Consider the following 26,317-nt stretch of genomic DNA (forward strand, 5'->3'; position numbering starts at 1 on the left):
TGTCATGTTATTTCTCCACATTTTGTCCAGTCTGAAATAAAGCATAGTCTTAAAACCCACTGCAATTCAATAAGCTATAGGTATTACTTCTATAAATCAGAAATATTGTTAATGTCATTACCAGCCACTGCTTTCGTGCTCTGGGAGTGACAGTAAATTGCCTCTGAATCTCCAGTAGCAGATGAACTCCGCCCATTACCGTTCCCACTGATATACTGGAGCCAGCATCACAGATCCTCAGCCTCAGATCAAGCCCATATAAAAGACGTACTCCCCACTTCAGCCACAGCAGATGAAAAGATCTGCCTGAGCCAACACTTTCAGGGATACAAGGGATATATTCTCTGTATGGCTGAATCCCACTCTGTGAAAAGTCTTGCAAGGGACCTTTCGGCGAGTTTTTAATCAAAAAGGTTGGTGGATTAAGATTTTTTTTTTTTAAAGAATACACAAATGGACCAAACATCTGATGCTTGAAACTGGGAATAAATGAATGTTCCCTTTGTTTTTTCTTCTTGTTTTTTTTTATATATATATATTTTGCTTGTGATTTTGTCTATTGGTGTCAATTTTTCTGACTGACAAAGAGGAAAGAAGTGCAAATCTCTTCAAACAATGTCTTCCAGTGAGCAAAATGAAAAGACACTTCATTCTGTGATGCTGTGCTCCTGAATGGATTACATTTATGGACTGCTGGTGAGCACAGTCTCCAGAGCTCCAAACCAAACACTGTCCGGCCAAAATTAAGGACGCCACAGATCATCCTGATGGGTTGTGATAATTTAACCAGTGGAAATGGGACTTTGCCAAGCAGGCACCCTTATACTGTCCAGACCTCTGTGCCTCTAACAATACTGGTGGGTATCCTGATTCTACTGACCGTGTTTGGCAATGTCCTGGTGGTGATTGCGGTGATCACTAGTCGGGCCTTGAGAGCGCCGCAGAACTTGTTTTTAGTCTCACTGGCATGTGCAGACATCCTGGTAGCCACTTTAGTGATGCCATTCTCTCTGGCTAATGAGCTGATGGGCTACTGGTACTTTGGTAAAGTTTGGTGTGAAATCTACCTGGCTTTGGACGTGCTCTTCTGCACCTCGTCCATCGTGCATCTGTGTGCCATCAGCCTGGACAGGTATTGGTCCATCACTCAAGCCATTGAGTATAACCAGAGACGGACGCCGCGCAGGATTAAATGCATAGTGTTCATAGTTTGGGTGCTGGCTGCCATCATTTCATTCCCACCGCTCATCACCATGGAAAAGGAAGGGGACAAGCAGGACGGCCCCACTTGTAGAATTAATGACAAGAAATGGTACATCATATTCTCCAGCACCGCCTCTTTCTTCGCCCCCTGTGTCATCATGATTCTGGTGTACCTTCGAATTTACCAGGTCGCCAAGAAGAGAACCAGAGCCCCGCCAGGCGAGAGGAGGCGAGAGAACGGCAACTCGGATGACAGGCGGTGCGGTTCGGACCCCCTGGAGAGAAAAGATGGAGAAGGAAGGGAGGCGGGCGAGGGGGGAGGCGGGGAGGTCAACGGGGTGGATGTGGAGGAAGAGTGCTCCTCGTCTGATGGGAATGAAGCCAGCCTATGTTCCCTGAAGAAGATGAGGGGTATGAGAAAGACCAAAGTGACTCAGGTGAAGCCTGGAGAAACCTCCCCGAAGGGAGACGCGCAGCCCTGTGTGAAAGTGAGCAGGTGGAAGGGAAGGCAGAACAGAGAGAAGCGCTTCACGTTTGTTCTGGCTGTGGTCATGGGAGTGTTTGTTCTCTGCTGGTTCCCCTTTTTCTTCACCTACACGCTCACTGCTGTGTGTGACTCCTGCTGCGTCCCGGAGACATTGTTCAAAATGTTTTTCTGGTTTGGTTACTGCAATAGTTCACTAAACCCAGTTATATACACCATATTCAATAATGACTTCAGGAGGTCTTTCAAAAAGATCCTTTGCAAGTCGGACAGAAGAGGTTTATAAATATGTTTGTTTTTTTGTAAACATTTCAGAAAAGCTTTCATTTATCACCACAATTTTGGTCATTTTACACTATAAGGCTCCTTGAATAAACAGTCTCCTATGAATGTAAATATTACCTGAAAAAGATTTTGTGAAATATTATTAATATTTGAAATATGTGAACTGTAGCACATTTAGCTTCTGTGTTTCATGTCATACAGCTGTTTTGTAATATTAAGTCATGCAGAAAATACGTAATGTATACAGTTTGTTTGACAGCTAGTATCAACCCTATATATTATCTATAATGTACTGAACTTGAAGTTTATAACTTGATGTTGTGGGACTGTGACTTCATGCATGATGCTTTTCTATAGGTATGCCATGTATTATGTAACAGTGTTGATGCTTTATCAGGGACCAGATGTTTATGGTATCAGTATATATACACTTTCAAATGGATGTCATTGTGAAGGGAATTGATTGTATGATTTACATGGGGATAAAAGGCAGTTGTTGAGGACCCACACCACTTATTTACAGTAGCAAGTATTGCAAAAGGTGAATGCCAAATTGTGATAGCAATACTGGTGACTCCAGATATATGGTGTGTGTGTGTGTTTATGTGTGTGTTGGAGTGGTGAGGAGGTGGGTAACGATCTGGCATGTTGGCTTTTTTACAGAGCTATAGAACATTTATGATGGACTGCCATACTCTCACTCAACACTATTTGAGTCAGTCTGGATTACGGGAAAAGGGATAGCTATCAGATCTTTATATATCATTGTTGGTACATGTAATGTGATATGTGAGTTTTTTAAAGAATTTTTTTTATAGAAGTCCTGCTTTACTAGACAGTATATGGAGGAGAGCAGTATATCTATCTATCTTCAGGACAGAGACGGGATGACATGTGAGCTGGATTCAAATTCATGATATTCTAAGTAAATGGTTTGAGCCTTAGGCTGCTGAATGCCCAGGATGCCCCTCAATTAGGGCCACTTTTTCAATGTAAACTAGAGGCGTGTTATGTTAATGCGTTACCTGGGAGAATATAAACTGAAGTATTCAACATCTGATTATTGATTATAGAGGAAGACTGTGGTGTTGGAAAACTAACACCACAGTCTTCTTCGATAATCGAGAAAAAAGGCTACCATATATTAAAAAAATGTTTAGTTCAGGCAATTACGCAGCATCTGTGATACATGCTCACTAAATGTAACTGGATTATTGCTTTATTTCTTCAATTCTATTCAATATCACATAAAAGTTTTAATTCCTTAACACTATCCATGTTGTTGTGGAAAAAATGTTTTCTGGTGTTCACTGCTCAATATTTTAAAATACAGATACTACATCCACTGAAATGTCAATATTTTGTAAACAAAGGTCTTCAGATGGCCAATAACTTTATTAATGTTCCAAACTGAGTTGTAGGTTTATGGCAGAAATTATGCAAGAGAAATGAAATGGTAAAATGCTGCATCTTATTTTGAAAGTAAGTCCCCCCTCACTTGCTCATTGCCATAAAAATTTAATTAATAAAAGACAGACTGTGAAAAACAGATAATGGCAAATGCTATCAAATACAGAACAACACATATTATCTTTGTACAGTAGAAAGGGAAGCGCCTGAACGAATTACACACAAAAAATGTGCCATCCCCCCACCACCCACTGTCCCCTGCTCTCATAATAAGCATGTGAGAACAAGACAATTATAAGAAAGGGAAATTACGCCTTGCAGCTAAGCGTGGCACAACAATACTGAGTGCAGTTTACCATGAATTATAATTGTTCAGTTGGAGATATCATTAAATCCTTCCCCAAAGTCAAACAGAAATCATGCCGCAATACAAACGTGATTGGCCACTGCAAATTACACTCTGAGGTTAATATCCACACAAGCTTATCAATGTGCTGTGTTGCTAGAATGGGTCTGTTATCAACATTTCCCTTCTCTCCTCCTTCTTAACACATTAGCTTACTTTTCACTGTACTACTTATATACTGTATATCTTTGTTCTTTTTTTTCATCAAATAGCCTTTCAGACCAATATTTGTCTGTGACCCTGGAATGCAGCGTTCATAGTCCCTTAAACTCAGAAAACATTTCCAGTGATCCCTTCTTTTAAATAATGGAATAATCCCCATGACTTTCTTTCTGGGACTCTGGTGTTTTGAGATTCCTGTGGTACACATGTCTCGGTTCAGCCATGTTTCCAAGTCTTAAAATACAACATCTATTACTCACCACAAATGGTAAACTATAGACCCATTACTGATAGAGTTCCCACGAAGAATCTGACACGTGAAATATTGATGCTGTAGCCCAAAATGTCACTGACTGTTGGAAAACAAATGGTTTTTGAAATGCTGTGTTACTGAGACTTTATGCAAGACCGATCTATTTCCACAAGGTTGTTTAATCATTGTAAGGCTTTTTATTAGAGCACTGATGCTGACAGATACTATCTGTATGTTTAAATTGTACAGTAGCTGGGTGCCGCTATTAGCCGCCTACACATGTCATGAAAAAGTTGTGGAACCCACTTGATAAATTAATGTTTGTTCCAAAAAGAGATTCCCATCATTTGAAAAATGTAACTCCTACTCTTACAAAACGATTGATGTCATAAAAATAAAACTCACTATGAGTTCTTACTGAAGTTAACATTTTAACTGACATAATCATTTGTGTATGTTTTAATACTGAGGAATAAACATTTGGTAACATAAGGTAACGTTTTGCAAGTAAATTCCTCAAATATTTCTCCTCGGCCCTGATCCAGGAGACATCAACGTAACTTGAATGATGAAAATACAAAATGATTGCCCTCTGAATGCATTCTTTAATCAAAATAACAACTTTAACAGAGTCCGACACTATGCTTGAGCAGCTGTATGCATACATTACAATGTTAAAGCACATATTCAGCAGGCAATACAGAGATTGAATGCCCAAATATTCATATTACTTGTTCAAAGAGAATAAAGAAAACTGTAAAAATCATAAAAATGCACCAAGCTTTGACTTGGCAATATCTCATTATTAGTTTACTGTTATTACTATTGAATTAATCATTTATAACTGAATATTTTGTGTCATGTCTACATATAATGTTTCAGTGGCATGAATTACATTTCCCCTTGATGATCTCATATCTCATTCCACATCCATGTACATTCTGGTTGGTTACAAATTGCGCAACTATTGCTATTCTCAAAGTGCACACACACACACACACACACATCCACTTTTGCTGTCTGCTGGGACTGCAATCAGTGATTTATTTCCCACTCTAAAGGTCATTTTGAGCGTCACAATTTATGTCTGTGACACCACAGCTTATAAATCTATGCTTTATAAGCTGCTGCTGGCAGGGGTTCCCACAACTTTCACACAGCTCCCCAGTCAGCCTTCTCCATTTCCTCCTGATTCCTCCCGCCTACAACACAATATGTTCTTTTTGAAGCCGCAACTCATGTATCTCAAACAGGATGATGAACTCAAAGGCAATATACGACCAAAGAGAAAAGACTGTTCCCAAAAAATACTGAGAGTCAAGGCAGGATCACACAAAGACTCAGACGAAGAGGCATCAAGACCATACTAATGAGTTTAAATCATTGCCAGTGATATATAGAGTGAATTTTAATTGAATGGTGGGTCGTTTATTATGGGTAGAGTACAATATGTCATGCAACGTGAGGTGTATCATACTTCCTCTCTCTTGAACTGATAAGGAGACAAGATAATCAAATTACATACTGAGGGATGTAGGCAGCAGGAGGATCCAGTTTAATTTGCCTTATGTAATCTCATTCTCACTCTCTCTCCTCCTCTGTCTCACCATTGCATCTACAATGGAGATTTAATAGAATGAAAAAGCCTATTTTAAACTCTGGTTTCTGAATGCATGTAGTATTAAAAATGTGCATAAATATTTAACTACCATCCTTCTAGCTATCTAAGTAACCGTGAGGAAGATGGCTGCATTTATGCAAGATGTACAAATCTTCAAATGACCTGCCATGTCAATGAGAAAACTGAAAATATGGTTATTTATATACAATGCCCTCTGACTGGTGAGATCGCACCTATAAAGAGACGTTTCAGATCTCGCTTCCTTGAGAAAGACAATGAGTGTGATTAGTGTCAGGGATGAAGAAATCTTACTAGGTTCTTGCATTTCCTTAGCTCATCACAAGAGCAAAACATGCCTGTCTGAGAGCGGCTTATGACCCTGCTGGGAGTGAGGACCCCATCGGGATTTGAGAAAGCCATGGAGCATGGCGGATGTGGAATTAACCAAGGATAACAAACCTACCAACAAATGGTAGGTCACTCTCTGGGACAGCCAGTATAGCCTTTATTCATTCATGTCTTCATTCAATCAGATTTTCCTTCTGACCATATGGAGATGATACAGAAAATGAAACAGTGGTTAAATTATACAATTTTCCTTGTTCAAGCTATTCAGTTTTTGTTAAGAGAAAGCTTAATAAAAAAAATCATCAGATTAAGTTGATATGAGTATATTTAAAAAATGTTCTGCAAAACAGTTAATCTCTTATTGGCATCATACAATGCGGCATGGCCTTCTGTTATGTTGGGATGAGCAAGGTTTAAAATGTTAGACCATAATGCCATCTAATGTTCCTGCAGGAGTTTCATTCAGTCACTATAACTAGGTTATTCCTTTTCAAGCACACGAGGTGCCAAGCTTTTTTTGGCTGTACTCTGCCTGTTTTCATCTATTCATTTTGAGTGCATTAAAACGCATCTCTAAAGTTACATTTAATAAACAACAAAATGTTTTAAAGGATATTCTGAACTTTTCTGACCCTAGAGCCTGTCTTGTAATAACAGATGCCTCTCTGTATGTGTGTGTGTGCATGTGTGTGTGTGTGTGTGTGTGAGAGAGAGAGAGCGAGAGAGAGAGAGAGAGAGAGAGAGAGAGAGAGAGGTGGGTGGGGATCTGGGTGAGAGGTTAGAGGCTGAGCTGCTGTAAATATTCCCATGGCTGGGACAAAAGCTGAAAGTAAGGGACTTACTTATGAATGAATTATTTGAGCACTGTGTAATTATGATAGTGATCATAGCCTTACTTAGAGGGAAATAAGGATTTGGTCCATACCTGTAAGTTCTTACTAGTTTGAAACCACTGATTCTCCTTATTAATCATCATCATCAGAAGTAGAGACTCTCTGCCCTGGGCTCACTGGGTGAAACTTGTTACCAAGTACCATCTACAACAAGGCTTTCTGTTCTCTGTAGCGAATCCTCATTGAAACCACACAAAGCTCTGGCAAATCTCCCACTCCGGACACCATAATTCTTCCTTAGCCATCTTGCCCTGTCTGCGCTATCGATCGTATCCAATTCCAGTCTGGCCTTTTCTTCTTCTCTGCTCAAGCTTCTCCACAGCCTTCCGCCTGCCCCCGTGCTGCTGGACCACGTCTACCTTTTCTGACCAGACTTCCCTCCACACCTGCACAACTACACACTTACATGAACACACACACACACACACAACACATACACAGACACCTGATCAAGCTCCCTATCATTGGTGTACTTTATCACTGTCCTCAGCAGCCAGCTGTGTTGGACCACGATTCATCCCTCAGTATGCTGTCAATTAACACACATACACACACACAGAGCAAGCTGTGTCACACTATCGACTGTAAATTACCTCTCCATGGGCTTTCTGCTGCTCCTTTTCACCCTCGCCATGTACTGCTGGGTTGTCAACAGTGTTGTTCTTTTTTTATCTCCTTCTGACAGGTTCTCAGGCTGAATGAGGCAAATCTGAAAAGAATCGTTCAACTGCTTAATCCACTACTGCCATGTTTCAAGCTAATGCTGACATCATAAGTCACAGTGTTGCTGAATTATTTAAGCGAAAATATCACTTAATTGATGGAGATGGAGTAGATGCAGATGGAGTAATATTTAAGGGTATTATTTGATGTACAAATAATGTGAAAGGGCATCTGGGATGGTTGCAGACGTATTGAAATAGAATTGCTTATGCAACAATACAATATATAAAAAATAAAGCAAAATGAATTCACTGTCATTACATTTTCCAATCTAAACTAATATAGTGAATTATGACTTTGTATTTAGCTGTGATATGGTTTTGATTGTATTTTTGTTGTTGATTTGCTGTTGATTTATGTATGTTGTTTGCCAACAACTTTTATATTTGCCATGATGCTGCTTTCATGGTCAGGTTACTCTTGGAAAAAATGGTACTTAATCTCAATGGGACGTACCTTGTATAACAAAGGTTAAATAAAAAAAAAAATAAGATGGAAATATGTGTGCAATTTCTGAAATGAATAAAACACAGCTTCAGTCATTTGGGGATGGGGATTAGACTATACAATACAACAGATGGTGTCTGCCATACTGACATACTGTGAGTGAAATCTCTCCTTATGAGTTTCCCTTAAGATTTGAACATATTTAGGGGCGCCCCGGTGGCTCACTGAGTAGAGTGCGTACCATAAGGCTCAGTCCTTCCTGCAGCGACCCGGGTTCAATCCGGCCCGCGGTCATTTGCTGCATGTCCTCCCCTTTCTCTCTCCTATACCTTCCTGTCTCTCTCTCACACTGTTGCTATCAATAAAGCATAAAAATGCCTAAAATAAAAAAAGATTTAAACATATTTGGAGGTAAATTTTTGAGTTGAGCAAGAGCTTCATCCTCACAGGTCCTCTAAATACAAACCAGGCATTCAAATTTGAATTACTGATGAGTGTCATTTGTAAAGTGTCTGCACTATCATGCTGCATTGCCTTAATGGAAAGTGTCATTATGTACGTCAGTCTCAAGCTATGTATCATTTTTTTTTACCATCGCATCAACATACAATTCTGATCATCCTACTTTATTGCAAAATTACACTGAATAAATGTTTTGTTAATAAATTTACAACACTTCATTTTATAATTTCAATAGAGAATTGGGACTCTCTTTTCACCATGATGTAGTGGCAATAATGATGGGAAATTAGGCAGAGGTGACAGGTCAGACAGTATTCCCTTATGATTGCCGACTTGACACGCTCATGAAAAAACGTCACTTAGTGTGCGTTAGCTTGGAAGTCTTAAGAAAACAGCTAACAGCTAAGATGCCCCATCACAAAAGTGGTGGACAAAACAGTGACAGGTTCAGTATTAAGATCCAAGACACCCAAGAGAAAACCCAGGCTTGCACTAGGACCCAGGAGGAAAGGGGAGTGCAGAAATAGGAATTGAAGACTATCACTGTAATTTCTAATGACCAAATCAGCTGCTATGGTTGTGATGTTGGGGACTTTATAGGGAAGAAAATGTTTTTATTTTAAACTCAACGGGTTAATTATTAATTACTATCATTATCATAATGTTGTTTTGAATATGTTAATGAACCACCAAATGGCAATTGTATTTTGTTGTACTGGCTGTGAAGTATTGTGGATACGCACCATATGGGACAAGTCTTTATCATGTAGCTATTTGTTGCAAATATTATCTCTCAAAGTACATTTTCGTTTTATATTTTGAGTTTTATTATCCACCAATCTGCCATTCAAACCTGTGATTTTTGCTAAATGTAGCTTCAAAAAACAGCTTTCAAAATATGGACTGGAAAGGGTTAAATGCTGTCAAATACAGATGGCACCATGGTGAGCTACAATGACCATGATGCATTTCATCTATGACAGAGCTTGGACAGAGTGTTGCCTTGTAGTTTTAGGTTACTTTTAAATCCTTCTTTTCTTATTCTTCTTCTTTAAATGAAAGCGTTTCCAATTATTTCCTTCATTGATGCCCATGACAACATTCAGATAAAGGACAACTTCATCTGCACCCAACACACTAAGGTCATTGTATACAAATACTTGTATAACATAACAGACCATAATAACTACACATTGAATACCGCATGTCTTTTACAGAAATGACAAAGGCACACGCACAAAGCAACCATATATGATGAAATTACACAACAGAACTAAACACAATCTATGTACTTATTTTGAATGCATACAGGAGACAACAGGCAACACAACCTTGAATTAATCATGTTTACATTATATTATTCAGGGAATGGAAGACTTCAATCAAATCTAGAAACTACTGTAACATCTAGATAACTCCTCCCCTGGAAAGTAAAAAATAACACACTGAAAACCTGCCATCAACCAAAACACAACATATGAACAACAGCAAAATGATAGTTTTAGATCAATAACAATTCCTTGATCAAAAACCTATCAACTCCAGCTTCCATTTATTATGACTGTGGCTATAGATGGAACATGGTATTGTTTGAAAGTTACCCAACTCATGATGTAATCTTCCTTTATGAAACAATATTTTGGTCTTCGCATTATATTTTGGTGAATGGGTGTAGAAACATCTACGCTGATGAAAATCTGTGCCTCTCTCTCTCTCTTTCACTCACTCTCTCTCTCTGGGGGAAGAGGGAAAGGAATGAGTATGCCATGCTTTTCAAGATTCACCCCCTCTGAGACTAAAATTAAGCTAAGTTAGATGGGACAGTTTTAACTGCTGTGTTCATCATAGATGGGGTGGGTACTGGGTGGGTGGGTTTGTTGTTTAATGGATACAACCTCAAGAGCCATACTGTTGAGCTGTTGAGAACAGCTGGCGATTTCCTCTTGTAAGTGGCTGATGGTGCGCACTGTGGGAGATGCAGCTTCATGTATGTCTTTTAACACCTCAGCATGGTGCTGCTTCAAGCGCCAGTTCAGCTGCATCCTGCAAGTCCTTTTGTGCTCCTTCATGATGTGTACCATAGTGTACAGGGTTAGCGCGGAGTATTGTAGTATCTTTAGGGAGGGTATTAGATATATTATTTAAACTTGTGTGAGCTAGTTGACAAGTAGACCGTTCAAGTACTCTGACGCTGTCGTAAGTCGTATCTGTTTTTTCTGTAAATACGATCTGCTGACATGGGAAAAAACGCTCATGTCAACTTTTCTGTATATTCAGGTTCAAATAAATAAGGTCGACCAAAGATCTGTTGTTCCTCTTCTCTATCAAAGTCATCTGACATTTTTCTTCTTTGTTTGAAAGTTAGGTTTGTAAGAGGTTAGCGTCACTTGGAGCAGAGCTCTTGCTGTTTGTGTGAAGTAGACCTCTGTGTAGGCGTGTAAACACACAAATGGGGAAAGGTCATGCGTTCACGTCAAGTAGAGCACGTCAGGAACAAGCGACGTGGATGCATGCAAGCACGAACACTTTCCAAAACAGCGGTTTAAGTGAAGACTTGCGCTAAATACTGGTGTAAATATAAGTATTTTGGACTCATAGTGTAATCGTTTGGCTTCAGAACACTTGGATTATGCTGCACGAGCTGCTGGGAGTGATTTTATGGTCAAATTTTACCCTTTTTGGAACTCTACAGAAGCAATCCCCGGCCACTTCTGTAGTTTTGGAGAAGGCTGACATGGAGCTGCGCAACTCGCTGTGTGTCATGTGCACATACAAACTTAAACAGTTTTTGACTAACATGAGGATGCGAAGATATTGAAAAAACATGTATTCAACTACTACAGGCAAGAAGAAAGTGGATGTGTACTAAACAATGAGAGCAAGCATTTCAAAAGGCAAAGAAAATAACAGCCTTCTGACACAGTGACACACTTTGACCTACAGAAACCTGTGAAGGTAGTTTGCAATGCCTCGCCATATGGAAATGGTGCGGTGATGTCACATGTTATGGAAGATGGAAGTGAATGCCCAGTATGTACGCCCATGTTACAGCTGCTGCATTTTTGCTGTTTGTTTGTCTAATCCAGTGAGCTTTCCATACACAGTGTGTCCCTTCCCACAGGTAGAGCGGGGGAGAGCAGGGCTTCTGTACCAAATATTGCGAATGATGTCATCTGGAAACTTCTATGAATTTGAGCAGCCAATAGCTACTTTGATTGGAAAAGAGTTGGCAACAGTGACCAGCACCGGCAACATCTACCTAGCATCAGACCAAGACCTGTAGAGTCTGACCAAACCTCTAAGACATACGATGGAGACACAGGTGTTAAACACATAGGGAAGGTGTAACGTTGGTGTAATGTTTTCACATGAGTTTAGCGTGTAGCATTCATGTAGCTTTGGCTTTGAGTGTAAATTATATCTGTGCTACACAGGCTATACCAAAACCGGGGAACCATGGATGAATTTGTGTCCTCATCACTAAATGGGTAAATTAACAAATGGGCCAATTTTGAAAACTCAGTATTCAGTATTAACTTGTAGACCACTAGACCATATGTAATTCTTTAGCTCTCCCAGTATAACAATTATATAGTTTCTCTGAGAATAGTTGGCAACCCACTTGGTCCTAGCTTCATCTCAGTGTAGTAAAAATAATTTTGTAAATGAAGCCAGTTATTTATTGAACAGTATTTAATTAAACATGGAAGTAAAAAGTAAAAGTAAAAAGTTGTATAAAGCCTACTGAAATTCTTTAACTTAACCTATAAATGTTCATATCTTAGTTGTGTTTTTTTCACAAAACTCCCACAATCCTCTTTGTAAATGATTTTAACCGTCAACACACGACAGGAGTTCGTACTTCTGGTGCTTCATCCATAGTTTGCATGGACTGCCGAGTGATGTACGGTGATATATAAATCTTTAGATGATTGTAAGACAACACATACTCTGGCTTTGTAATAAATCATGTTGTATAAGCAGTGTTGTTGTATAAGCAGTGCTTCTATGTAGCCTAATGTACGCTATAAGCTATTTTTGCTAACGGTTTATTTGCTAACGTTAACTAGCAAGTGAAGTAGCCTAACGTTACTATACAGGCAGCTGATAAACTGGGAGCCAGAGAGCTGAGGTCACATTCAAACAAATTCAGTAGAGAATGTAGATTTGTCCCATTTGCATTGCAGATTATAGCCAACACTGAGTACAACATACATCCATTCAGATTAACATGTATGTACCTACACAGCAGGTGAATTTGTTTACATTGATCTATCATACAAAGTTAGCTTATGTCTTTTTGCAAAATGATTTACCTTATAGGTTACTCTTTTGTCTTTGTTTTTCAGATTTGGACCCAATAGTAGTGCACTGGATATTTTCAGGTACAGTGTGGTTTGTCCATCATGAAAGGAAAAACATCACCAGGAGGAGCTGGAGGAAGTTTCTCGGGGAAATGGACATCTAGGCCGCTCTGCTTGCCCTGTTCTCATCATTACCTTGACCTGGGGAACCAGTAAGAAAATGGGATGGATGAATGAATGGACAGACGTACCTGTGGGTAGGTCTGCAAAAAACATATTGCTGAGCCACTAAAAGTAGAGTAAAGGTGGAGTCAAGGCAGAGTCAGGTGGATAGGTATACATCAGGTACAGGGCAGATAGGTTTAGGATGAGTTTGTTCCATGGTCATAGAGTTTGTCCTTGTGAAGACAGTTCATGTTGGACTTGTACCTTGCTTGTACCATGGTTTGCAGACCTCTTGCTCCTCAAAAAGGGCAGCCTCCTATGCATGGGTTGTTCCATCGTGTGGCTTGATTATTAGGCTGTAGAGAATGGATTACTGAATTCCCGAAAAGAAGAACTAACAGTTAACGTTACTCAGAATACAGCTGAGTTTCCGAGATTAGCACACTGTATAGCCTAGCTGCTAGTCAGTATCCACTGAGTGGACTGATAACGTTAATATTAACTTTTTAACTCTGACTCTGAATGTTTGCTCCCTCAATCCAGATTAATATTGAAAATATTTTCAAAGAAGGAAAAGGACTGGTCCTGAGGAGGAGCAGGGACAGTCTGGACCAGAGGAGCTGAGCAGTAAAACAGAGTAACATTAGATAATAATGTCAAAGGCTGTAATGTAACGATGTAAAGATCCAGGTGAGACTGACAGCACAGAGAGATGCAGCAGGGCAGAGGGGCAGAAAGCTGATTTCTCTGTAAAAGGAGTCTCATTTCTATTCTTCACCTTGTAGACAAAAGCAAGCAACAAACAGAACAGTGTAGCACTGTTTATATTTTTAAGTTATGTTATCTTTGACACAAAGTACTTTAGATATATACAGGTTAGTTATTTGTTTGACAAATGGAACTATTTAAAATGGAGTACATTAGATAATTTTTCAGCCATCCAGGTAATGGGATCCTTTATTGATATTAGCCTATATATTGACAATATAAGAGAATACAAGAATAAAAAGGCACTCAACCCCCCCTCCCCCCCTCTGTTGCCAACCCAACTACCACCACAAATACATTCGAATTCTGTGGGAAAAGACTAATATTGTTGGAGATGTTATTTTTTATTAACTTTATCCACTCCCTGATCCTTTTCTAATACCACTGGCATTTAGCTTTGTTTTGCTTTATTAATTTTTTGTCTCGGTCTCAGTTGATGCAAAACAGGATGAGGCTTTCTCCTGTGTAGCGGATGATACTGTATCTCTGATAATGGCAGATTATGGTTATCTGTGGTTATCTGTGGTTATCTGTGGTTGACTTCCTGATGCTCATTTCTGGTCTAGTTTAATGGCCTGAAGGGAGACTTCCTTCCTGGGCTTTGGTGAACATTTTGTACATAGTAAAGTTTCCTATATGTTGCATCATATTATTTCCTCTGGATCCCCTTTACCTTACAATAATAATTATTTATTTTTGATATGGATGAGCACCTCTCCCTTTATATATAGTCTATATACTTGTATAATAATGAGGCTGTGTTTGAGCTGCTTCCAGTCAGTTTTGTAAAACTCTGTTGGTCGGGCAGCTCCAGATTTTACATCTTGATATAATCATAGGTTTAAGTCTTAGTTCTTTGATTTATGGCTTATTGGTCGTACTGTCCCGAACCATAAGTATATGAACTCTGAAATTCAGTGGTATTCCCAAGACCAGCTGTACACTGGTCTTGTGAACTCATACATGGGGCAAAGTAAGTTGTTTGTGTTTTGGTATGTTACTTTATCAGTGCTTTGCTGTATCTCTTCCATTAGATTCTGTGCTGAGCTGTGAAAGCTTTTGGTAAAAGCCATGTGGTACACTTGAAATGGTAAATAGTTCAGTGTCGTGATGGAGGGGCATTATCATAACATTGTAGACAGCATTCATTGTGGTACCAATGCCATCTGGTAAGAGCACTCTTGTGATGAGTGCTGGGATGTGGAGCAGAACACAACATCTACTGTACTTAGCAATATTACTGCCAATATTGCCTCCATTATAGACGCTGACAACACTGAATGAACATGAGGAAAAACTTAAGTCAACAGAAACAGTTGCAATTTTGGTATCCCATATTATTAGATATATTACTGTTGTGATATACTCTTTGAACTTTTCATTCAAATCGCATTGAGCACCATAGACATCACTTACATATTTTAACACATGTTGTACGGCATTCATCACCAAAGTGCTGAAAATGATGGTTTCAACAAGAGGTTTGGCTATTGGAATATTATGCCATGATTAGATTCATATTTTAATCTTCTGTAACCTTTCATAAAGGTCACTTACTCTTGAGGAAATATCTAATCATTTTTGTCCTCTTAAAGTAGCCTATTAGCAGTATATGTTAACTCGAGCGTTCATCCTCTAAGGTCTCTATTGTCTTTTTTTTTATATCTCCAAAACATGTCATGACTAACATAACACATTACTATTTTATGAAGCAGACCATACTTTTTTCTTTTTAACTTTTTTACAGTTCCATACACTATGTCATTCTCTCTGATATTGGGAAATGGTGATTACCTACGCTCATAATGCCATAATCTGTAAAGTGTCTACTCTGATCTATCTTAGTTGGTTTACTGGTGAATTTTCAACTGATGAAGGAATAATGTGGTGCAGTGCGACAAAGGTATTTTTTCTTCACTGCTAGAGTGAAGAGAATTTCAAATGGCTCTCTCCATTCCTTGCTTAATTAATATGTGCCTCTTTCAGACCCTCTATATATAATGTTCACTCAACTGTATGACAAAAGGGAGAATATGATCCTAGACAATGACTTACAGTACAAGATAAAAATCTTTATATAAATGGTTACAGAAAATAAGACCCAAACAAGATTGCCATCCTAAACAGAATCTCATTAATATTGCTTATTTGTTCAGGCTCATTTGTCGCAAGGAGGAAAACTGCAGGAGAAAAATTTTTGCTAACCCAGGATACCCAAGTAATTTATTTTGTTTGTGAAATAATGTGAGCACCATACTCCACTGTAAACCGTAGGCTACTAGGAAGGAGAAGAATGATAACCCCCCCCCCCCCTCCTTAGTTGCAGATGTGATTTAATTTTGCAAGAACAATCAGCCATACTAATCTCCATGGTAGCTAGTGCGCGGAACATAATTAATTTTGACAGCTTCTAATTTGATGTCACTTCTTGAAGAAATCATAAGCAATAAGTGAATCTGTTTTACCTTGTCAAAATACAGCACCTCTGGGTATATCTCATGCCAATATAAACACCTCTTCATGTTTCTTCCTAACACCCTGCTTCATCACATTGATCCAAAATGGAATTGTCTCCACAGGATTTTTTTTTTTTAATAAGAGGCCTAAGGTTTCATTTATTACTCTCATTTGTTACTCTGGGTTTGAAGAAATTAAGTGAATTTGAGTCATTAGGAACGCAGTTAATACCATGTTTCTCTGTTCCTGTGGTCATGATTCAAGCAAATTTTTTAACCAGAATTACATTTATTTAATCACATTTGGGTACGCCTTCTTAGGCGTACAGGACACATACAGGACAAAGACTCACTGCAAGAGACAGTCCAGAAAGTACAGTGAGAAGAGTACATTGCTCTAACATGGCCCTGGAAAGAGGGAGACAGAGAGAAGTGTGAGCCATCACTGCCATCTGCAGACAAATCAGTTAAAGTGCTTCAAAAAGTAATTTAAAACGACAAGGTACCATAAGTAGGGAATGTACAGAATCGAGCCTGGGCTAAATGTCAGATTTTGTGAAAATAAAGATTGGTTAAAAGGAAGATAGCATGTCAGCTGACAGCAAAACAATGTGAAGGAAGTTGCTCAAGAAGTGTGTGTGTGTGTGTGTGTGTGTGTGTGTGTGTGTGTGTGTGTGTGTGTGTGTGTGTGTGTGTATGTGTGTGTGTGTGTGTGTGTGTGTGTGATTGGGCAGACAGGAGCCGAGTGTACGTACAGTGCCTGCCCTCTTTTCAGAGCCAATCAGATTTTAGATAAACAGAACATTGCGTCATTGTTATTGTGGTAGCTGGAGCTCCAGCTGGTTATAACAGATTTCGCCACCATTTCGCTTAAATTCACGCATTTAAACTGTGTAACGAGTTGACCCAAAAGTTTATATCACCACGATGTCGCTTCCAAAGGAAACTGCATCTGACGAGAGCTTGCAAGGTAATGTATATATGACAGAGCAGCGGATAACTCGCCAGCTTTAATGCTAACATTAGCAGATAGTTGTGGAAAACACGACGTTCAAAATCAGATGGCTCTGTAAACAGTCTGGTCTGGGGAGTCGGGTAGCTAGCTAGATTGACGCTAATGCTAACTATTTTAGCTTGTCGATTTACAAGACGTTTGGAGAAACATTCTTGTTTAGAAAAACATCCTTGTTTAGAGATCCCTACAAGAGAATAGCTCATCTAGCTAAAGCCTATCATCTAATCATCAGCTAATAAAGCTCATTTGACTATCGTTGCAAAAGGCTTTCAAGGCCAGTAACGTTAGGTGTCCCGTTATTGTTACAGCCTTATCTGTCAATCCCTGCTATGCTTGGCTCTCCCTGTATTTATAACACTGCCAGTAACACTGTACTCGCTCTTATCTGGATACCAAGCGAGTTGTGTATGTGTGTCAAGACTATGCAGTTGATTTGTTTTCAGGTTCCTGGGTTGAGCTTCACTTCCCAGGCTCTCGGGGTTCGAGTCCTCACGGAAGCCAGGAACAAATACCCACATCGAGTCTGGAGGGTGACATGGAGAAAATGCTGCTGGATGCACAGCATGAGTCGGGCAGGAGCAGCTCCAAAGGAAGCTCACAGTGCAACAGGTTTGTGATTTGGGTGTATATTCAGATGTATATTCTGTTAAGCAGATTGTGAACTGTTGATATTTTGTTCTCCCTCAAAATCCTGTCTTATCCTGTCTTAAATCCTGTCTTGAATGTTTCATGTTTCAAAGTTTCCTTTGTGTGTTGCTGTCTGCCTTACAATAGCCCGCTAAGAGCACAGACCCCCCTTCTTCTGTGGAGAGGCTCAGAGGGAAACAGCTCGCAGGTATATTCATTGTGACTACTGACCTGTACGGAAATGTGCCACATGGTTAATATGTTCTTAGATTAAGTCTAGGTCATTTAGCTTGGTTTTATTACATAGCTCACATGCTGTTTTGTAAGAGAGTTTGTTGTTTTCAATGTTTTAGGCCATGAGAACACTAACAGTAGCTAATTATCCGCATTTGGTGTTTTTTTAGTCAGATGAAGACTTCCAAGAGAGAAGACGGGAAGTCGAGAACCTGATGAAGAAAAATGCTGACTGGATCTGGGACTGGTCCAGTCGACCTGAGAACAGTCCACCAAAGTATGTAGGCTGATCGGCTGATTTTGTAGCTCTCAGCATTTGTAGGGACGTTTGTGTAATTTCAATGGAATTAACTTAGATAACATAATTGTAGTAAGGCATAATCACAGGCAAAAAGGTTACCGCTACACAATTATAAAGCATAATAATCACTACCAGAGTTAACAGCCATAGGACTTTATTAAACCTTTCATCCTAATCTTTTTCACAGATTAACCTAAAACATCTACGTCTATTTTACGCAGTGATTTGTAACTGTAATTAATGGAATTTCAGATTCCGTCTGTGTGAGAGTGGTGGTGTTAATGTTATGACATTAGACAGGCACTCATTTATTTTAATGAATTCAAATGAATGAAAAATTGATGTGCCCCTCTGTAGGGAGTTCCTGCTGAAGCACCCCAAGCGTTCGACCTCTCTCAGCATTAGGAACACCAGCGTCATGAAAAAGGGAGGCGTTCTCTCAGCTGACTTTCTGAAGCTTTTCCTTCCCTCGTTAATCATTTCTCACATACTTGCTGTTGGCCTAGGGTAAGTAGCATTGTTTCAACATGATCTAACTTTGGCCATGCACTTTAAAACGTAAAAAGGCTTCAAGGAACCTGTGGGGGGGGTTCTTTCTTTAGGATCCTTGAAGAACCCCTTAAAGGATTCCTCTGTTGTTGATGAAAGTTGGCCTAATTTTCCAGTTTGGCCTTTCTCGCTTACAAAATTGCTGTGGATGTTTACACGCCATTATCACACAATTAGCTAAAATGAAACTGGTGTTCCCTACCTTGTAGATGCCATTCAATCCCATTTATGATATCGCTCATCATTTACAATATCAAATTCAAACTTCAGAGATGTGTAATAACATAATCCATGGAGGAGATTTATGGGTTGAAGGTGTAAGCATAAAATAGTATTATAAATTCATATAATATAGCCTACATTTTATTTGTGAATGAAAAGTAGTACCTGACTGACAAGTTCTGCTTTTGCAAATCAGCGCATGTTCACTTTCACCTGAGAAGTTGGGTTTGTTTACATCAGAAGTCCCGCCTTACACGGCACTTTTCACCAATTGCTAAAGTCCTGCATGGTTTCTTCAAGCCATTCAGCTGTTTAAGAGTGTTAATCTGCCTGAAAATAATCAGTGTGGAATAAGATCGCGTTATCATTTCACAGTTCATCCCACAAATTAGTTGGAGAACTGATAACAAGCTAGTTTGGTTTTCAAAAATTAGGATATTTACATAAAATGCAGGACATCCAAAATATTTATTCTGTTTAAAAGTAAAAATATAAAAACAACAGAAATTTCATAAAGGAGGGATGCCAATCCCTAAATAAACCCTGATGGTACTTCCATAAACCTCTTATCAAATTCAAAGAACTCATTACGGGTATTTTTTCTAGTGAGGAAACGAATTTTGGATCTATCTATAACACAGATAAACCTCTACTTTTAGTATTATTCAGTCAAGCATAATAGCAGCACAGTTTTGGTAATGCATCTTTTTAGGGAAATGACACCTAGAGAGAGTAATTTATTCTATATCTTGTGACCAACACCATCTTGATTATTTTCCTTGTTTGTCCCTCTCCTCTTAGGATATACATTGGGAAGCGCCTGACCTCTCACAACACCTACTGAGCGGGATGGTGATGTGTTGTGACACCTGTCACATTGATGTGACCAGCTTGGCATGCCTTAAAATGGGACTTTCTGAAGATCAAGGGAGATGTGGCCATGTGACACACTCCAATGTGGTTGATTGCCCCCCATGTCACTCATGCTAGCATGGAGCACCAAGGATCAGTCATTGCTGTCTTCCTGCTGTGACTACTTACTTATGTAGACAACAATGACCAATCCTCTGTTCCTTGCTGTAGTCCTCACCCTGGCCTGGTGATGACTGTTGCTGCTTCCTGCTCCTTAAATCTGCACGTTTTGGGAACTGACATGCCATGCCTTGTTCATTTCACAATGAAAAATCACTGTCGTTTAAATATAGCTGCTGTCAGTTGATTCTCGTATATGTCTGGTTTCTTTTACACATGGGCTGTTGATGAAAGCAAATTACGGTTTTTGACTTGTATTTTTTTCCTATGCCCAAGGGATAATTATTAGCCTGGTGTTTAAGTGATTGCCTCCATTAATGACTGCTCAACTTGTTCAAACGCAACATGCAAGAGGAACACTGACAGATATTATAAAAAAAACTGTGAATACGGTAGCTTATTCAACACAATTATGGTCCATGTGCTGTTTTCTTTTTCTCAAGACAAAATAAAGATTGTGTAACCATGTGATTCTAATTATCACTTTCTATGGCCCTGCTGTATTTACACACCAAACAAGAACATGATGCCTGTATCACCATCAAAGATAAGGACCACATGCAGATGAACACAATTATGATTTTATTGAACTTTGGTCAAAATAATAAACAAGTGAATACATTGCCACCATGTTAGGAATCAATGGACAAAGACAATGCATTATTATGTGTTTGTTTTAATGTCATCAGTATATGTTGTGTAGTCAACCTTCATTTCTGCATTCACAACTAGAGAGATAAGATCCACATTTGCAATACGCAGTTAAAATTTGAGTGACATCCCTAATAAATGAATAAGGGCACATGTATGAGGCCTGTCTGAATTTCCTACTTATTACACGAGTTGGAGGCACTCTATCACATAAACTGTATGGTGTGCAATTTTCCTCCTCTTAATGTGTTTTCATAGACAGCCACATATAGCAGCAGTATATGAGGACATAACTCTATAAAATAGGATTTAAAAATAATGCACATGAGGTTTGTAAAACGTTTGGGGACATAACTTGTAGCTGTCACTGATAGAAGTAGGTATTAAGGCTGCAGATTCCCTTTGTCCTGGGCCCCATCTTGTGCCATGTAGTTTCCAGCCTGCATCCTAAAACATGGTCAAAAACTAGAAATAAATGTCTTGACACAAACACATGATCGGTTGTCTCCAACAGTGGTTCTGAAACTTATAGCCCCAAATAGTATTTCCATAACAAGATTGCTTGAGATCTGCTCAAAAGACAGTGGTGTGACTGGACATTTTTCCACCTCTCTACAACATAAAAACATGCAAAGCAATAAAGAACAACATGTTTTAATACATACTTCTAAATTTAAAAACACATCTGTAGTTTTAGTTTCTTTTATTATGTGGATGACAAGGTGTACTTGAGTAGATACAGTCAGTGAAATTATGTCACCGTATTGACTGGGGTAAAGTAATAGGAGGAGGGGAAGAAAAGAAATAAGTCCACTTTCCAAATTCATGACCTCTGCCACCAGTAGTTTGGCCTGAATACATGGCCAATGGGGGAATGTTACAGTTAGGCTTATTGGCCATCAATCCATGTTTCAGATGGGCCCAAAATCTTTGCAATGGTGTTACAACTTTGACAAGACGTCATTTTTAGGGCTTCCAAGAGTTCGGTCGTTAAATCATGAAATGAAGGCTTAAAATGTCAACACAAACACCAACGTTCAAGAGTTTGACCTCTAGGGAGTGCCATTCCGTCAATTAGACCCGAGTTGGGCTTTCTGGGTCAGGGGGCATGTTGATTGCCCTGATGCCAAAGGCAAAAACAACCTAAGCTCAGACTCAAAATAAAACAGGCCTATGGATCAACCTCCTGTGGCAAAAAAAGTAGACACGTGCTTTCGAATTCTTCACCAGGAGGACAACGAGGCTGTTTCTTCTTATACAGATAGACAAGTAGTAGGCTTAACTACACAGGTACGGTAAAAGCCCTATCCTCTGGAGCCCCAAATCTTCTAGTTGATTTTGTCCTGGAAAATGTACAAGTTGTTGGTGGCCGCCACAGCAATCACGTTATCTTTGGGGTGCCAGGCAGTATGGAGGATCTTCTTGTTGAAGTCCAGGCTGTCCACGCTGATCTCATCCTTCTTCCTCTTGCCACCAGTGGACACCTTGCGTGGCTTGAGGGTGGCCCGTGGTTTGCTGCTCTCCCTGGACGCCTCCAGTGTGATGTCCCGCCTGGTGTTGCGGTCAAACATTCGGAAGAAGTTGTTGTAGGAGCCGGTCATGATGGCACTGAGGGAGAAAGGAAAAGAAAATAACGCTGTTTACTTGCCATAAAACCTCAGTGTCACAGGCAAAAAAAAATCTATAATCCAGTCCAAAAGTATGAGAAAATACGGGAAATACAGAACACAGGCCAGTAAGAAGTGAACCACAATCCTGTACAAAAACAGAGCAAAGACCCTTACCTGTCACTGCCATTCCAGCAGCACTCAAATTTGTCAAAGATGCAGTCATTTTCATACAAGGAGCAGAGCTTACTGCGAAGGTATTCATGGACCTGAAACAAAACACAATACTTAGCCTAAATATTTCACTTGTGCCAATGTGTTTGTATCTGTGTATGGTGGAAGTCACATACTGTGTAAAAGGACTTAACCACCATACTCAATACTTGGCCCAAATATTTTACTTGCACCCAATACGTTGGTGTCACTGCATGATGGAAGCCACATAGCCAAAGGACTTTACCACTGGGCAACTATTCAGTCTATGTAAAATGAGATTTTAAGTTGAGTGGAATCAGAGAGGGCATTTTTCCAAGCTCTTTCAGGCTTAGTTCTAGTTGGACTCACACAAGGTTTAACGTCGGTAATGTTTGAAGTCACCGGATATCATATTAATATGTAGCATATTCACCTGATACGTCTCCACTGGCCTGTTCTCCATGTTGAGGTCCCAAACTTTGACGGAGAGGTAGTCACGTGTCATCATGTAGCGTCCGCTGTGACTGAACTTCACGTCCGAGATGGAGGAGATGATCTCAGAGAAAAAGGACCTGCTGCTTGGATCCTCGGGCTCCTCAAAGACTGAAAACAGAAACATCCTCACAATGGCAGTTGATATAAATACAATCACGTGCTGTTACAATATATTTCAAAGTCAGAGTTTTTAAAATCATTCTTAGCACTGAATATTGACTGGTAAAATTAAAGCAAATACAGAAATCCTTATTGGTATATTAGCAAGTAAAAGAAAAACTGCAACAGCCTCCTATTACAAATTAATGCTTTCTTTACACTTCATACTTGCTGGATGTACTTACACTTTGAGTGCCTATCGCAGAGTGCTGCTGCTCGCATGTCACACAGGCGGATGGTGCCTTTGCTACTGCTGTACACAAATACATTGCATTGGTGTGGATGGCACTCAGCAGCTGTGATTACTTCTGTCAGTTCCTCCATGTTGGCAGGCTTGATGTCTACAATATCTGGAAACACACTGTTAAGGAACTGTTTTGAAACGAGTGCCCTTAGGTTTAAAGTCAGCACAGAACGCAAACAATTTGAGCCCATAATAAGCCACATATCTTAAGATTAAGTTCTGCTATCTGTTGCAGAAAAAGGATACTAAAACTTCTGTCTGTGATTTCCAAGTGCCATAGATTTATTCTTAGGTCATCTGCGGAGAGGTACGTTTCATGATCACTATTTACAGAAATGGAATTAATGTGATAGGTGTGCGCATTTGCAAAGATCCTCCGTGGGCTTGCTTCTACCATGAGATCCATTGGCATCAGCACTGGTACCTGAAAATACAAAATGCGCCATTAAGAGAAAATATTTGTTTCAGTAACTTTCAAAGTCATTTTCAGAAAAGAGAACGGTCTGAGGTATGATGAATCATACCCGTAAAGAGGTGATTCTAAAGGGGTCTCTGAGTCGTCCATCTTCATCTTTCAGGTTGTAACCCTCTGCCCGTTTATCCCTTTCACTTATTTTCCACAATTTGATAGTTTTATCTGAACAAAAACAGATAAGATACATAGATTGTAAAGGTGAGGAACAATTGTGTGATATGTATGTCTCACAGTTAACACTTGATATATACAAATGTTCAAGACAGATGGAAAACAAAGTTCCTACCATTTGTCGAAAGTAGAAAGTGAGCAGCATTTTGTTGGGGTAGCCATCTTATTTTATTTATCTTTTCCTCGATTTCTAAACTTTTCAAATAGTCAAATTCTGGCTCATGACTCTGAAAAGTGCTATAGACGTTGTACTCCCCACGCAGGTGTGGACGATTCTTAGACTGAAAGAAAGATGTGCAAAACATAAGGCACAATGCTATGTATACACCAAAATACCAACACAGGGTCACTAGACTATACCACAGCACAACTGACATCACACTGTTGATGAAGATAGTCACCTTCCATTCAATATAAAACTTACCTCCTGTTCATGCTGAAATATCACTACTCTGCCTCCTTTATCTCCAGTAGCAAGTAATTCTCCAGAATAGTTGAATTCAACTGTTGAGATTATGTCGGCTGAAAACAGATTAAAGTCAGAATTTACCAAATTGCTCAGCTTTCATGATGATTGCTGTAATGACAGCTAATGCTGTGCCATTATGACTGACTGCAAACTGAATGTGTGGCCAATGGGACAGCTTGTCCAGCAAACAGTAATACAGCTACATGATACCTCTGGCACACAAATATCTCGTAAACAGGTAGACCCATTTATGTACCAATTCATGAAAACAAGCATGATGTCACTCGACAATTTATGGACGCAGCACATTGACGTCATGGACACGGTCGCTCCCCTTTAATAGCTTAGCTACCAGCTAGCTCATAGCTAGCTAGCAAACGGACTGTAATTTACACATAAAAGGATGTTTTGTGCAAGTAATCCGCAATTAGACCTCCGTCATTTTCCACAGTCGAACTATATTAAAAGCTGTGTGACCATCTAGCTATCGTGCATCTCACGAGAAGATGCCCACACAGCATCATCATCAGAACCAGCTAGCTAGCTACCTAACGTTTTAGCCTAGCCGCCAAGCTAACGTTAGCTACTTACCTTCCGCAACATCTTCATCTATCGCCCCTTTCACTTGAGAGAAACACCACTGAAAATCATTTCCACCTGCAACTCCTATAAAAAGAACACCGTGTTAGTTTGTATCGGATAAACATTTCGTTTGGTGATAAAATGACCTGACAGTGACACAGTTTGACAACTAGCAACTTAGCTGGCCAGCGCTAACGTTGGCTAGCTAACTTGCAGATTCAGGCCATCACACACACCAAGTGAGGTGGATCCTTTTCCTGGCTTCAAAAGTAGCTTACCCGCCATTGCTTCATTTAGCAGCTCTTGCTGTACACAGCTTGCAATACCTATTCAGCCAATGCAACTTGCTTAGGGAAATAGATAACATCCACAATCAGTGTGAGGACTCGGGTCCAGATCTGTCAAGACCACGGAAATTATCCGTGATTTTTTTCTTCCAAAATGGCGCACAGTACATGGACAAATGACGTCATGCACACATGCCACATCCTGGCTCCATCCATCCTCCTGAGCATCTTTTTTCTAAAAATTTGCATTTACTCTGTATTTTCTATCCATTCAACTTTATTGTATTACATTACATATTAACCAATAGCTGCTCATTAAGCCCATTAAAACAAATTCAGCTACCATCTCATGGATGTAGTCGCCCAATAACAACTGCATATCTTAATGGGTATTTGGATTAAAATGAAAAAAAGAAAGAAAGAAAAAAGAAAAACCAAACAAGCATTGCTTTAACATTCATTATTGCTTAAAGTAAGCATTAATGCTCTTGGTATTTATTATGAGTGAGATTTGCAGAATATGGCCTTGTAGAGATGGAAAAAAAACAACTTCCATTTCCAAAATGTGTCATTATTACATTTTTTGATTGCTTCCTAGGTGATTATTGATGT

The 26,317-nt window shown here is 39.4% G+C and overlaps 3 protein-coding genes across 3 annotated transcripts; 2 read left to right on the forward strand and 1 right to left on the reverse strand.

Moving 5' to 3' along the window:
- Positions 1–767: 767 nt before the first annotated feature.
- Positions 768–1,973, forward strand: LOC139911242 (alpha-2A adrenergic receptor-like). Its single transcript, XM_071898735.2, has one exon. It carries the CDS (start codon positions 768–770, stop codon positions 1,971–1,973), a length of 1,206 nt encoding a protein of 401 aa, XP_071754836.1.
- Positions 1,974–17,216: 15,243 nt separating this feature from the next.
- On the forward strand, positions 17,217–20,836 carry LOC139911237 (BCL2/adenovirus E1B 19 kDa protein-interacting protein 3-like). Its single transcript, XM_071898731.2, has 6 exons — positions 17,217–17,360; positions 17,849–18,014; positions 18,180–18,240; positions 18,437–18,543; positions 18,925–19,074; positions 20,140–20,836. Exons 1-6 carry the CDS (start codon positions 17,318–17,320, stop codon positions 20,180–20,182), a joined length of 570 nt encoding a protein of 189 aa, XP_071754832.1. The 5' UTR covers positions 17,217–17,317; the 3' UTR covers positions 20,183–20,836.
- An 873-nt stretch (positions 20,837–21,709) lies between these two features.
- LOC139911236 (serine/threonine-protein phosphatase 2A 55 kDa regulatory subunit B delta isoform) lies at positions 21,710–25,847 on the reverse strand. Its single transcript, XM_071898729.2, has 10 exons — positions 25,697–25,847; positions 25,428–25,502; positions 24,792–24,889; positions 24,483–24,648; positions 24,246–24,358; positions 23,968–24,145; positions 23,663–23,827; positions 23,257–23,426; positions 22,806–22,897; positions 21,710–22,629 (listed from the first exon to the last, which is right to left on the reverse strand). Exons 1-10 carry the CDS (start codon positions 25,701–25,703, stop codon positions 22,350–22,352), a joined length of 1,344 nt encoding a protein of 447 aa, XP_071754830.1. The 5' UTR covers positions 25,704–25,847; the 3' UTR covers positions 21,710–22,349.
- Between the last annotated feature and the right edge of the window lie 470 nt (positions 25,848–26,317).

This window comes from Centroberyx gerrardi, chromosome 15, assembly GCF_048128805.1.
Source record: "Centroberyx gerrardi isolate f3 chromosome 15, fCenGer3.hap1.cur.20231027, whole genome shotgun sequence".
Classification (NCBI taxonomy): Eukaryota; Metazoa; Chordata; class Actinopteri; order Beryciformes; family Berycidae; genus Centroberyx; species Centroberyx gerrardi.